The sequence below is a fragment of the Watersipora subatra genome, chromosome 4, assembly GCF_963576615.1.
Source record: "Watersipora subatra chromosome 4, tzWatSuba1.1, whole genome shotgun sequence".
Classification (NCBI taxonomy): domain Eukaryota; kingdom Metazoa; phylum Bryozoa; class Gymnolaemata; order Cheilostomatida; family Watersiporidae; genus Watersipora; species Watersipora subatra.
The window spans coordinates 22,552,980-22,568,483 of NC_088711.1; the positions used below are offsets into that span (position 1 = coordinate 22,552,980).

The 15,504-nt window shown below is 32.7% G+C and overlaps 2 protein-coding genes across 3 annotated transcripts in view; one reads left to right on the forward strand and one right to left on the reverse strand.

Moving 5' to 3' along the window:
- LOC137394051 (coiled-coil domain-containing protein 171-like) overlaps positions 1–1,750 on the reverse strand; it is a 34,415-nt gene extending 32,665 nt beyond the window's left edge. The window contains exons 1-4 of the mRNA XM_068080769.1: positions 1,463–1,750; positions 980–1,169; positions 774–853; positions 159–333 (exon numbers count right to left, since the gene is read on the reverse strand). Of these exons, the coding sequence (XP_067936870.1) occupies positions 159–333; positions 774–853; positions 980–1,169; positions 1,463–1,750 (733 nt within the window). The remainder of the gene's footprint in view (positions 1–158; positions 334–773; positions 854–979; positions 1,170–1,462) is intronic.
- Positions 1,751–4,402: 2,652 nt separating this feature from the next.
- On the forward strand, positions 4,403–14,972 carry LOC137393819 (annexin A7-like). Of its 2 annotated transcripts, XM_068080526.1 has the most exons (9): positions 4,403–4,507; positions 7,411–7,501; positions 7,898–8,013; positions 8,841–9,001; positions 9,196–9,223; positions 9,622–9,742; positions 10,411–10,632; positions 11,768–11,896; positions 14,220–14,972. In XM_068080526.1, exons 2-9 carry the CDS (start codon positions 7,459–7,461, stop codon positions 14,378–14,380), a joined length of 981 nt encoding a protein of 326 aa, XP_067936627.1. In that variant the 5' UTR covers positions 4,403–4,507; positions 7,411–7,458; the 3' UTR covers positions 14,381–14,972. The 2 variants fall into 2 exon arrangements, with proteins under 2 accessions (XP_067936627.1, XP_067936628.1); XM_068080527.1 differs by lacking the exons at positions 4,403–4,507; positions 7,411–7,501 and having other exon boundaries at positions 7,918–8,013; positions 8,932–9,001.
- The last annotated feature ends 532 nt before the right edge of the window (positions 14,973–15,504 follow it).

Below are 15,504 nucleotides of genomic sequence, written 5' to 3' on the forward strand. Positions count from 1 at the left end.
GTATATGTATAAACAAGCTAGAATATTACTCAGTATGCTCTACCTGTATATGTATAAACAAGCCAGAATATTATTCAGTATGCTCTGCCTGTATATGTATAAACAAGCCAGAATATTACTCAGTATGCTCTACCTGTATATGCATAAACAAGACCAACCTCTTAAATCCTCGATTTCTTTAGTATCTTGGGCCTCTCTCTGATCAGCAAACACTTTGTCCTGTTTCTGTTTTTTGCGAACTTTAGCGAGCTCGTACTCAAGTTGCTCCGTATAAACTGTCTGCTCCTCCAGCCTCGCTTGCAGTGCCACATTCTCACACTTGAGTAGTGACATCTGTAGATATACTAGTTTACATATGCCAGTCACTTGACGTTATAGCTCAATTGTAACAGCGCATGAGGCCTTACTGACTTCGTCTATTTTAGACTTGCAGTCCTCACGTAGTGAGCTATCCACAAGGATAAGGTTGGAATTTGGTTGGAAAAGTTGTTCCTTAAAGAAACTATACTTCAAATACTAAAAATTATATGTTATTGAAAATTTTAGATAATTTATTTATTCATTTTATAATACAATTTGGTTTGAGCTTACAAAACTGTCTCATCGAGTATGTTTTATGCGGTGATCTTTATTAATCACCCAATATGTACTTATTGGAAATAAGTGAAGCACCTGCAGACATAAAATTTGATGATAATTTAAAAAAATTCAAATAAATCCTCTCAGTCAAAGTGAGATGTCAACAACATTTAGGTAAAATCTGTGTGCTTTACCTCATCATTGAACTGGGAAGTCTGACAAAGCTTGTCTCTGTTTGTTAGCATTAGCTTCTTCCGTAACTGTGTCACAGAGTCTACAGGAGTAGGTTAAACAATGTGATAATATCATGATAATAATAATAAACAATCAATATAGTAAGACGCAGACAACCGATGTAATTTATTTTATAGCTTCAATGGTTATGATAATTTAACCCCACCTTTTTCTATATCTAGTTCACTTTTTAGTTTCTTTACCATCTTCTTAAGGTGATGCAGTTCTGCTTTACTGGCCACTGCTGATACAGCTTCACTCTCTGTACCACTCGGCTCAGTGAGAGATGACTGTGAGTCTTTTTCTAGTTCAGTAATCACCTCTTCCTCGCATCTACGATTGTTAGTATTTTCTTCCTGAATAAAAAAATTGAAAGCCGTCCTTGTGTGAAGCTTGAATAATGCTACACAATGTCAGTTCGCTAAGCATTGCTTGGTGAGCTGATAGGAGGCTGATGTTTAAATTTAGACTTGAATTTATTACTGAATAATTTAATAAAAAAAAAGTCTCAGTTAAACATCTTAGTATAACCAAGCAACACAAGTCGATTATCTTTAATATATTAGATGATTTTGCAGTATTTGCAGCATAAGGAACCGAACAAAATATTGTTGAATTTGTTAAACTAATAAAAAACATTCAAACTCACAACAAAAACCACCTCAACAGTACCAGCATCTGGTTCATTAAAAGAAATCACTGTATCTTGATCAAAGTCTCCGCCCTCTGACGAGGTTTCAGTTCTGATAAGGATTGGAGACAATCTAGGACTCCCAATTAATTCATCAAGAGTAGATGGTCGTGATGACTGACTTGTCGTCTCTTCTGATGTCGAACTTGAACCCCAGCCATTTCTAGGCTCAGGAAGTGTTACAGATGATACCACAGTAGAGTCGTTATCCGAAAAATGTTCGTCTGGAGACAACATTTCACCCATCTATATGAATATTTTATAAATTATTAGCAGGTCAGTACACACTACGCTGTACTATGGAAAATTTCTGCGTTTAAAATGTGGTTTCAGAAAACACAGAAACCGGTATTTGAATTAACTTTAGTAAAAACGCAACGTCTTAATACACCTAACCAACATTTGGAAATGTTTTGCCAAAACCAACTTCACATCGTTTGATGAAAAAAATTATGGCCACCTAACAACTTGCAACCTCACCTCTATATATGCTTCAACTAACTTAATATTTTTAGTTACATTTTTGAGACTATCACAAAATTACCGATGTAGGATTTTGTAAAAAAAACCTGAAAACTTGGATTGTTATTTGGAATTGCATAATTAAGGAGACTCTACTGATCTGGAAGTTTGCCTCATAACTGATTTGTTAGCAATAAGTAAGGCATTACCCAGTACCGTGAAGCTTGCAATTACATAGCACTAATTAGCCAAAATCCATATTTGAATAGTTATATAACAAGCAAAAACAAAGCAGTAATAAAACATAGTTCATTCTTCAAATTTGACAGAAAAATATGGTGTAATTCCCTGACCTGCTCTTCTTTCTCCTACAATTCCATCTAGTCTGACTTGAAGATAAACTATGAAGCTATATATATATATACAGTCAAACATGGATAACTCGTCCACGGATAGCTCGAACACATGGTTAATTCGAACGGTTTCTTTGGTCCGTTCCCACGTAATGATAAATTGCTATAGATAACTCGAACTCAACACTGTTAATTCGAACTGTTTTTTTGCCCAACGGCTACCGAAACGGTTGTTATCGCTTTAGAAAATCACTTTATTCAAAGCCATAGAGGTAAACCTCATCTTTTCGTAATTCATAAGCGTTGTTATTACCACCATCGGCAAAATAATTTTGTCAACGACTTTTCTAAAGGTTTGGTCAAATTTGATTTATACTGCTATACGATTAATAGCACGGGCTTGCCGGGTCACGCGCGCAAGGATTTTCGCCACGCACATACAAAACAAAAACAGCATGTTGTTTTGTATGTGCGTGGCGAAAATCCTTGAGTGCGTGACCCGGCTAGCCCATGACGAATAGTTTTCCGACGTTGATTCCGTGTTGAATCAACGTCGGAATGTTGAATGTTTAAAACGTCTTAAAAAATGTTTTTATTAAACGTATACGTTGTCTTAGCTAAAAAAACTATTCATCGTTTGACCTAAACATAGAATACGTGTGTACATTCAATAAGTATCCATTCAAAAAGCGTGAGTGATATACAATGTACCGTTAAACCTCGTAAAACTTTTAATTGAACTGCCTCGGAGTGTTGCTCTTAACGAATCCCAGGTAAAGTAAGAGATTTTTCTTTGGTAACTTTTTCTTGAAGTTGCATAAACTTCAAGAAAAATCGGCAAAATTGATCGTGGGTAAAACGCTCAAAAGAAAAAGATGTCTTTTCTTTTGAGCATTTCAACAATGATCAAGTTTTGCCAATGTCAATCTAAAAAAATGTCCTGGCAATAACATTACCTCAAACAACAAACCAATCTCAAGTGATAGAAAAATCTCTATACTTTTTGATAAAAACGTTTTAAACTTTACATTAGAAGCATTTAATTTGAAACAAGCCATTTGTGCTTTTGATTTATATTATAGTTTGCATGTGTACATGTATCTACTAATAAATAAGTAAATACATGGACTTGTGACAGTGCTCTGATAACTTGAACGCTCTGATAATTCGAACACTTTTGCTCGGTCCCGTGAAGTTCGAGTTATCCATGTTTGACTGTATATATATATATATATATGTACGTGGTGGTCAACTAAGGACATTAGGGTAGTTAGTGCAAAAAAAACACTTGCCATGCACACCTACATATACATCCTAAAGACAGCATGACTAATCCTACCCATCCGGTTACATCACAGAGGTGGCATCAGAATTCAGGTGCAGCCGCTGAGGACAACCCCATTAACAGAAAGTTTAAATAAACAAAATGCGTTTTAGTAATTTTATGTGAATGGGTAATTGCAGCAAATGTGATGAGTGCTATCTAATTTTGCTACAACTGATAAGGTATGAAAATACTTACACGATGTAGCAAAACAGCTGTATGCAAATAACTTACTATTACAGTAACCTAAACCTTGATCGCCAAGATAATTATCCAACTATCTACAGAAATTCAAACAAAAAGAGGGTAAAATTTACTGCAACTACATAAACAAGAATACACATCTAGCAGACTATTTACGAAAGTAAAGAATTATGTTCTACAGCCAAACTGCTGTTGAATTATTATTTGAATTATCTGCATCGGATTAATACAATTCTACATTTTGAAATATAGAGTAGCTAAAACAAACTATATGCAAACTAACACGATATAAAGTCAAGCAGTAAATTCCGTGATTTAAGATTTTTGTTAAATGTCCTACGGCTGAAATAATTTGTAATTTGACTCCAACAAATAACGCTTAAAGCTTTTTATAAACGCCGCCATGTTTGACAACAAGTAATGCGGGAACACTATTGGCTACAATGGTTAACAAATAGGCTTACGCCTATTTTACTGGCATCCAATAAGATGAACCAATGAACAAATCAGTATGAAGGCCAAATGCGACGTTTTTGTGCTTATATAGCAAAGAACAGTATATCCGTTCATAGTTGTCGATGATTAAAAGTTCTAAAATTGTAAACGCTTGTAATTTTTAGACGTGTAAGCCAGTCACTTGGTTCATACACAAATATATAGGCGAGTCTTACGATAACAAGTCTTTATTCCTTTAGCCCTTTTATTACATGCTCCTTGCAAGGTGTTTAGATAGCCATCACTGCTAACAATATTTGGGTTATTCTACACGATTATTTTGAAGTTTAATCTTTTGATTATTGTCATATAAAAGTTGCTCTTTGATAACAATGCTTTAACTTGGAGTTTGTGCTTTGAATTGGAGGTTTTCAGTAGTAAACCATCTAATGGAATCACCCGTTAACTAAGATATAGAACAACTGATGTTTTGAACTGTTGACTGTAAAAGCAAAATGGGTGTAGTAAAACAATGCGTGAATCAGCGTGATGATTAAAACCATTTCTAAACAACATAAAACCATTTGAAAACACTCATAGATAAGTTTTAGAGTATTTACAGTTAGGTAAAAAAAATTGCGTGACACTGCCCGAAGGCTGAAATCATGCCAGATCGTCATAAAATTGCTAACAATGGTTTACCAGATGCATTTAAAGTAATATCTCAACCAACTAGAAAAATATGTGAGGGTCAAAATTGGTCCAAAATGTATTAAAACTAGCTAAACACACTTTAAAATCTATTAGAATTTGTCAGGAGTCATATTCACACATGCTTGAAAAAACTTACATCTGTATTAGCTTGAAAATAACTTAAACTTGGAAAGAAAATCAATGGAAACCTTTGCGTATTTTTAAAGAAATCCGATGTAGTTTGTCCATCTTAGCCTGTTATCCTAGATTTACAATTATATCATTTAGGCACTATTGAAATAACAATCTGGCAAAGTAGTTCTTGGGGCTAAGTTGTGTAATACCTTAGGTACTAACTCTGATTTTCTATAGAAGATGTGCCATACATCAATCTTCACAACTTCTTTCTGTGAAATTAAAAAAATATGACAATTAATCGCAAAATATTTTTTTGTATTTGAACTTTATTTGACTTGTCAAATGCTTAACATTGTCAATTATTTTCTAAGTGTTAAGAATAATTACTAGTCAAATCAATGATATACAGCCCCCAAGGATAGCCGACGGCGCTCATATGGGCGGGGTTTAATGATGAAGCTCTGTTAGGATTAACCCGAATACGGCAACCGAACAAACAAATATGCTGAATAAAGCACCTTGTAAATTTACGAATATTATGAACTATAGTGGTTATTTTACTTATCTGTTGAATTCATTTTGTTGTCAAATAAATATAGTATCCCAATATTGTCACCGTTATGATCAGTCAGTTGCCATTCACAAGCATTCGTGATATTAATAGTCACGATCGTAAAATAGCTCAAATTCGGTTTCGCATTTAGATTTTGAGTATGAAAACTACATTGCACAGCTTTGCCTGCTGTCCCATCTTATTGGCAAGGTAAAACAATGTGAAACTGATGAAAGACTTTGTCATTTTATATTAGGGGTGGCAAAATATTAATCAAAAACTAGAAAAATAATGCCGTTGTTCGAGTAATTATATTTAACTTTAGGCATATACTACGACCTTTACCAATTTTAAAATTACTAAAAATAGGTAATTTGAAATGTTTTATTTTGAATAAATACATTATTTTGGTTAGGTATTACCCCTACATTGCAGAAATTCAATGTTTGCTATTGTGACCCGCGGGGTCTACTGGCTGAAAAAGCTAATGAAACGATAACAGCGATTCGTGTTTTCTAAAACCTAACAAGGCAACGCGACCGCCCCGCGAGAGTTGTGTTTGCTCCGAAACCCAGGCTAGCATAATCCTAATAGAGCTCCATCATTAAACCCCGCCCATATGATAGCCGTCGGCTATCCTTGGGGGCTGTATATCATTGGTCAAATATGCATGCAGTGCAGTACATTAGTGTTTATATCAAGGAATTATATTGTAATTCCTTGTTTATATACACGTACTTCTAGTCTTATTAAACAAATTTCATAGTTCTCTCATTTGAAAAGTAAAAATAAAATATAATTTTGGAGTTATTTTTTCATTGTGATATTGACTCGCTATTGAAATGTTACACAACTTAGCCTAAAAACCCAGGAACTGTTTTGCCAGATTAATATTTCAAGGAGATACTTAGATGATATAATTGTAAATTTAAGATAACAAGCTAAGACAGACAAATAGACAAAACAGATAGACAAAAGTTACCAGTTAAGTTTAAATTATTTTCAAGTTAATAGAGGTAGAAGTTTTTTCCAAGCATGTGTGAATATGACTCTTGATGATTTCTAATAGATTTTAAAGTGTTTTAACTGGTTTTGATACATTTTTGACAAATTTTAACCTTCACACATTTTTCTGGTTTGTTGAGATATTACTTAAAATGCATCAGGCATGATCAGGCATCAGACCTTCACGCAATTTTTTTTACGTATCTGAAAATCCTCCAAAACTCATCTATGAGTGTTTTAGAAGGATTTTATGTTATTTAAAAGTATTTCTAAACATCACGCTGTTTCACGCATCACGCGTTTTACTAAATCCGAAAACAAAATAACTGAGCATGACTTGAGAAAATTGGTGTCGAAAATCCTTTTAGTTAATATTGGGTGATGATTTTGATCACTACAGAAACTTTTGTAAGCTACAGAAAATTGAGATGCAGATATATTAGTGAAAAATTCTATTTCAAAAAAATGACCTGACTGAAAAATGAAAACAGTTTAATGCTGGTGAAGCTCTCTACTTTGCAAGTGCATAGCTGAAGAATGTGAACTGTAGTGAATGCATATGGTTGTGAAAGTATAAAACTTGAAGGCGATAAGGGAGGTAATTATTGATTGTTTCTTTTAAATCTCGACAGTTGGATAATTTCTTTTTTCTAGCGTGTGATAGGAGCTAGTTTATTTGTAATGCATCAAGTTTTAAGCATAAACGAGGTTTAAATTCTGTAATAATATTTTATGCTAGGTGTTTCAGCAATGTGAGAAATATTGTAAGCAGTGCTTACCAGAAACTATGGCTTCTCCATTAAAATCCGGATTTCTGCAAAGATACAGCCGTAAGCATTATCACTCTTACTCTTTTGTACTATTTAGCAATCCCTTCACTTGCAGTTATTTGATGCTTGATGTTTGTAATGTTTGATCCCTTTAAAAGTGTGTATTTCTCCGCTGTTTTGAAGTATTTTCATTTTTACATTTCTTTCAAAGGTTGCTTAACCTTGTTTTTATCTAGTTTTTATATGAAGGGATAGAAAAGATTTGTAGATGGATGGTTTGTCAGAGTTAATCATAAGGTACATATTATTCTGTGATTGCTGATTTTGTTTATTTCATCTCTTGCATTGAAACCTTAGCTTTAGCGTGCGGAAGACTCGATGAGATAATTGTATTTAGCATATTGTAATGTTCTATCCTAGTTGTGGTTTTATAGTCAACAAATCAACTCATTTTAGGCAAATTTATGAAGGAAGGCTGGAAATCGATTTGGTGTGTACTGTTTGGTGATGGTACATTTGCATGGTACAAGCACCAGAATGACCGTTCACCAAAGGGCCAAGTAAACCTTAAGGTATCTAATCACCGTTTTAGTCTCCAACAACTGGAAAAACATCAATTATAGAGTGATTACTGCTTCAAACCTAAATTGGGTACTAATGTTGGGTAGTAATACTTGGATATTAGTATCCAATCAATTACATCAAGTATATACATTTCTCTTTTAATCAATTACAGTGTAACCTTGAAATTTTAGTTTAATTCATTTCGTGATCGAGTCCGCATGTCACTCTACATTTATGTCAATTGAATTATCCCCATTTAAAATATATGAATGCATTCCAGAGCTAAAATTCATCCCATGATCACTGTAAATCATAAAAATAAAGATGCTTTCAAATAAAAGTATATAAATGTATTTATATACTTCATGCATGAAGTATATAAATACATTTATATGCTTCATAAAAGCACATACAAAGTTAGATTAAATAAAAAATAATCAATTATAAACTTTTCTTGTCTCAGTGACAGATATATGTGGCTAACAGAGGTGGAGGTGGTCTTGGAAAAGTACATTTTTAACATTAAATGTCAAGGCCATTTTCCTTGATAACAAGAACAACATGATATCAGTAATTTTCTTTTTGCAAAAATGAAAAAATCCTCATATATCAGACTGCTAGTATCTCAAGGTTCATATGTAATGGGTATTTTTAGAGATATGTTGGCTTGCTCGGTTAACTTATGTATGTATTTACAGCAATATCTTGCACATAGTATTTTCTATTACCTCTTGGCCAAGAGAGATTGTCTCGTCTCTCTGTAACATAGTTTATTATCGTTTTTAAGGCCGATCGATTAATCCTAAACACTCATACATATTCTTCTTTTTTAAAGTCTGTAGCACAGTTTTTTGCGGTCGGCGTGTATGCTACGAGAATCCCCTCGGCTCCTAAAGTTACATCGATGCAAGTTGATTTGCTTCTAGCCCTGCCTGACAGACCAAGTAGAGATGCCTTTGTAGAGTTCTTCATGGCAAACACAAAACCTGAGCTTGAGTAAGTGGAACTTCATTATCAGCAAAAGTGTTTGTAATGTGTATATGACAGGAATTCTACTACTCTCAGATCTTATTGCTAATTTGTATTGCTACCTCTACCTCAGCACTTAGCCCAACATGTTGTACTGTAGTTGAAGCCTAGTAGCAACAGATCTTATAAGTCTGTTCACATGTCTGTGCGTTTTATTGTAGCGACTGGATGGCTAAAATCGTATCAACTGTAAGTATGTAGCCATTTTGATAATAATTGTTGACTTTCCAACCTCATTTTGTGCATCGAGAAGCAATAACTCTCAATTTGTTTTGCCGTACGGAGCCAGATAAATAAAAAAAATGTGTTGAAGTTTATTTGCGGAGCTTTTTGAATTAATAAACTTTTTTTTCATATTTGTATCCAAAATATTTAAGAAGATATTGAATGACAGGTAAGCTTTTCACATTTGATCAAAGCTGCATTAATTTATATATGACCTTCTCTGATGGCTTGTAGCTTATTCAAGATAGCACAACTCCTTTACATTAATTTATATGTGACCTGCTCTGATGGCTTGTAGCTTATTCAAGATAGCACAACTCCTTTACATTGTTCAATGCTGATTTACTTTTGTGCGCTTGCAGCTGCCTCCAGTTCCACAGCAAACTCCACCATCAGCACCACCAGCTGGTCCCTCACCTTATCCAAATAACTCACCGTACCCCAGTTCCGGAGGGGGCATGCCTCAACCTGATATAGGTTTTGGTAAGATCGGCGCCATGTCACTCTAAATTATCAACTATACTTGTTGCCAGTATTAATGTGCAGCTGCACAAAATTTTTAGTAAATTTTATCAGAAATTATTAGTATTTTTCTATCATTTGCAGTTGTTTGCTGATCGCTAGGTAATCCGATTGCCAGGATGTTTCAAGATTAAAATCAATAAAACTTGATCGCGATTAAAACACTCAGAATAAAAAATTAAATCAGAATTAAAATGCTCAGATCAAACGAAAGTGCATTTATGGCGTCTATAGTTGCAAAGAGACATACAAAATAGAGACACATAATGCTGCAACCTGAAGGCAGTAGCTGATATCAACTATCGCAATGACAATAACTAGTGATGTCATTTCACATGTCCTTTTCATCTAAGCATTTTAATCGCGATCAAGTTTCATCGAAACATTTTGACAATCAGATCACCTCAAACATAAAGATAACCACATATAATAGAAAAATACCGATTTTTTTTCTGATAAAATTTACAAAAATATTGTGTATGTACATTTTTAAAAAGCACTTTGTACAGCTTTGTGCAAACTTTCTAGCATTAACTAACTTGTATGATGACATGATAGTTGAATAACATCAATATGTATGAATATGTGGTGTCTGACTAGAGTATACTAAAGCCCAATGCTGATTGTAGGTGGCTCTTCTGCACCAAGTTACCCTCCACAGGCTATGTCGGGCTATCCTCAGCAGTCCCCATACCCACAGCAGGCCCCACCGGCATCTTACCCTCCACAGGGAGGGTACCCACCGCAAGGAGGCTACCCATCTCAGGGACCGTATCCCCAACAGGGAACATATCCCCAACAGGGAGGTTATCCACAACAGCAATATTCTCAGCACAACCAGCCACCACCTGGTAAGCATTTTCATATTGAGCTGTGGTGTGTCTGGAGATAGTTTTTGAGTTTTTGAAATTCAATTCGGAAATCACTCCTTGCTTGCGTGGTAAGTTTGCTCAGGACAAAAATCTGGTAAAAAAGGCCCTTGCACATTTTTATAATTTTGCACCGATTTTGAAAGAACACTCCACTTTCCAGTTTACCACTCCGGTGCATGTACACCTCTGACCAATTCCAAAATTTGAAACATTTTTGACAACATTTTTTAAACATAATTTGACCATAATTTTGAAAAAAAGAGAAAAAGCGAAAGTACTTTTTACATCCCTTCAGCAAAAGCGAAGCTTTTTGATTGCTTGAAAATTCACATGGCAAATCTACATTGGGTTTCATCGGGTCAAACTTAATGTCCTGCTATCAATAAAGAGTTAAATGCTGCTAGTGTAACCCTGCAGTGATGCACTTAACATGACCTTGTGGCACATATCCCTTGTTGGCAGCGCATGAGTCACATATTGTTGGCAACTCGCCACATATTGTGGCAGCAATACTATCTCACCATTGTTAACTCACTGTATATTGTGGCAACAATATTATTCTCCCATTGGTAACTCACCACATATTGAGGCAGCAATATTATTCCACCATTGATAACTCACTACATACTGAGGCAGCAGTATTATTCCATAATTGTTAACTCACTACATATTGAGGCAGCAATATTATTCCACCATTGTCAACTCACTACATATTGTGGCAACAGTATTATTCCACCATTGTTAACTCACCACATACTGAGCCAGTGATATTATTCCACCATTGTTAACTCACTACATATTGAGGCAGCAATATTATTCCATCATTGTTAACTCGCTACATATTGTGGCAGCAATATTATTCCACCATGGATAACTCACAACATATTGTGGCAACAGTATTATTCCACAATTTTTAACTCATTACTTATTAGGACAGCGATATTATTCCATCATTGTAGCAGTAATATTATTCAGTATGCCCTTCATGTACCGTCAAACCTCTATTTGAATGTCACCTCTATTTGAATGCCACCTCTATTTGACCGCCACTGTGAGAAAAGGGTTGAAAATTATATTGAACTTGCAATTAGCGTCTTACATACATTTTTTGTAGGGGCTTATGCACAACCACCAGGATACTCAGGCTATCCAAATGCTGGCCAGCCAACTCATCAAATAGTCTACAAAGATGGCAAGCCAAAAAAGAAGAAGATTATGGGAGTGAACCAGAAGACAGCAGCTGGTAAGTATCAATAAGCAAGACATCAAGAGCTAGCAGAGGTCAACAGCGCTCATCGGCATGCAAATACATTTTGGCGTACTACCAAGAGTAGATAGTAAATGCGTTTGTTCATATAGTCCAGTATTAGATTGTGTACATTTGAATTTTGTGTTACATTATTAATTATGTTAAATTCATTGCATTCTATTTGACCGTTAATATTTAAAGTGGTAGAACTTGGGTTTTGTTTTTAAGAAACTGTTGATACTTCTTTAAAAAATCTGTCTATATATTACTATTATCAATATTATCTCTCTATATATTACTATTATCAATATTATCTCTCTATATATTACTATTATCAATATTGTCTCTCTATATATTACTATTATCAATATTATCTCTCTATATATTACTATTATCAATATTATCTCTCTATATATTACTATTATCAATATTGTCTCTCTATATATTACTATTATCAATATTATCTCTCTATAATACTACTATTATCAATATTGTCTCTCTATATATTACTATTATCAATATTGTCTCTCTATATATTACTATTATCAATATTATCTCTCTATATATTACTATTATCAATATTATCTCACTATATATTACTATTATCAATATTATCTCTCTATATACTACTATTATCAATATTGTCTCTCTATATATTACTATTATCAATATTATCTCTCTATATATTACTATTATCAATATTATCTCACTATATATTACTATTATCAATATTATCTCTCTATATATTACTATTATCAATATTGTCTCTCTATATATTACTATTATCAATATTATCTCTCTATAATACTACTATTATCAATATTGTCTCTCTATATATTACTATTATCAATATTGTCTCTCTATATATTACTATTATCAATATTATCTCTCTATATATTACTATTATCAATATTATCTCACTATATATTACTATTATCAATATTATCTCTCTATATACTACTATTATCAATATTGTCTCTCTATATATTACTATTATCAATATTGTCTCTCTATATATTACTATTATCAATGTTGTCTCTCTATATATTACTATTATCAATATTATCTCTCTATATATTACTATTATCAATATTGTCTCTCTATATATTACTATTATCAATGTTGTCTCTCTATATATTACTATTATCAATATTATCTCTCTATATATTACTATTATCAATATTGTCTCTCTATATATTACTATTATCAATATTGTCTCTCTATATATTACTATTATCAATATTATCTCTCTATAATACTACTATTATCAATATTGTCTCTCTATATATTACTATTATCAATATTGTCTCTCTATATATTACTATTATCAATATTATCTCTCTATATATTACTATTATCAATATTATCTCTCTATATATTACTATTATCAATATTATCTCTCTATATATTACTATTATCAATATTATCTCTCTATATATTACTATTATCAATATTATCTCTCTATATATTACTATTATCAATATTGTCTCTCTATATACTACTATTATCAATATTGTCTCTCTATATATTACTATTATCAATATTGTCTCTCTATATATTACTATTATCAATATTGTCTCTCTATATATTACTATTATCAATATTATCTCTCTATATATTACTATTATCAATATTATCTCTCTATATATTACTATTATCAATATTATCACTCTATATATTACTATTATCAATATTATCTCTCCATATATTACTATTATCAATATTGTCTCTCTATATATTACTATTATCAATGTTGTCTCTCTATATATTACTATTATCAATATTATCTCTCTATATATTACTATTATCAATATTGTCTCTCTATATATTACTATTATCAATGTTGTCTCTCTATATATTACTATTATCAATATTATCTCTCTATATATTACTATTATCAATATTGTCTCTCTATATATTACTATTATCAATATTATCTCTCTATATATTACTATTATCAATGTTGTCTCTCTATATATTACTATTATCAATATTATCTCTCTATATATTACTATTATCAATGTTGTCTCTCTATATATTACTATTATCAATATTATCTCTCTATATATTACTATTATCAATATTATCTCTCTATATATTACTATTATCAATATTATCTCACTATATATTACTATTATCAATATTATCTCTCTATATATTACTATTATCAATATTGTCTCTCTATATATTACTATTATCAACATTATCTCTCTATATATTACTATTATCAATATTATCTCTCTAGATCAGAAATAGAACAGAGTTGATACCTTTCATACTAGCTACTTTCTCATACACATTTGCGTTGCTATCTCAGGGCTGGTGGGTGGAGCAGCAGCAGGCTACATGCTTGGGAAGATGACAGGAGGTTTTGGTGGTTTTGGACACCCTGGCTTTGGCGGTGGCTGGGGTAGTTGGAGTTCTCTCAGCAGTTTCGGCAGCGTTGGCAGTTTTGGCAGCTTTGGAAGTTTCGATTAAAATTAATCTTTTTAAAGTGATGTCACTGTTATGTTTTGTTGAGTATGAAGGTTGAGCTTTTAGGACCCATGGCAGTAAGCTTTTTGAGGGTGTCACAGTGAATTCTGGGCAGACTAAACTATTTTTGAAGTTAGTTACACAATTTTTGTATTGTCTGCATTAGAGCTATATTTTTGGTTGATACTCATGGCTGATATATTTATTTTACATCGCATCACCTCTAGCTTGGCAAAAAATTTTTTTATACGTATTGTTTTTCAATATGGCTTTGCTAACTTCCATGTTTGCTTTCAGATTTATTATTAGTTTCGGTATTTTTGTCAACCTTTGAACTTCTCATTGGTTCTGTCACCAATTTAGTCACTGGCAACAGCCATTTATGATGATAAGGTTATTTTATGTCAACCGAATTTCAAATCTCTGACAGTTTTGTAATAGCCCTTTAGTCAAATCAAACAAATTTTCCCATATTACAAACTTGTTTGCATGTTATTTGCTTCAATTATTCTTATTAATTCTGTTATTAGTGTTGTAATTTGCTTATGGCTTTATGTGCACCATTGTATGACATAATATACATGGTAACGTTTAATCGCTATATGGCATTGTTATCCATAATTGCACTGTTTTGTTTTTGGATATTCTGAATCACTGAAGAGACGGTTTTAACATTTCAATATAATTGCCATGTATACAATGTACATGTACCTGCATGATGAGCATAAAATGATCTATGTTATCATGGAAACTATACTCAACTTGGCATATGGAGAAATCGAGAATGACACATGAATGAACTTGGACAAAAATTCTGTAACAATATTGTTCATACATTCAGGGGACAGCTTAGTACATGTACTATAACTTTCAGCTGGAGTACAACAGGAGTTGCGTACTCCTACAAATTACGTTATTTAAGGAAAGCACAACTTCTATTATAATTTCATCAGTTTTTCGAGAAGTTTCTGAGATTGTTTAAAAAGCATAGCCGAGATATGAATGCCGCACGCAACTAAATAGTCTAATTGATAACATTTTTGTTTGGACTCGAAGCATTAAAACTTGAACTATAAGTTTATCACCCAGTTTCTATCACATTCGCGAGACTCTATCTAAGATTACCA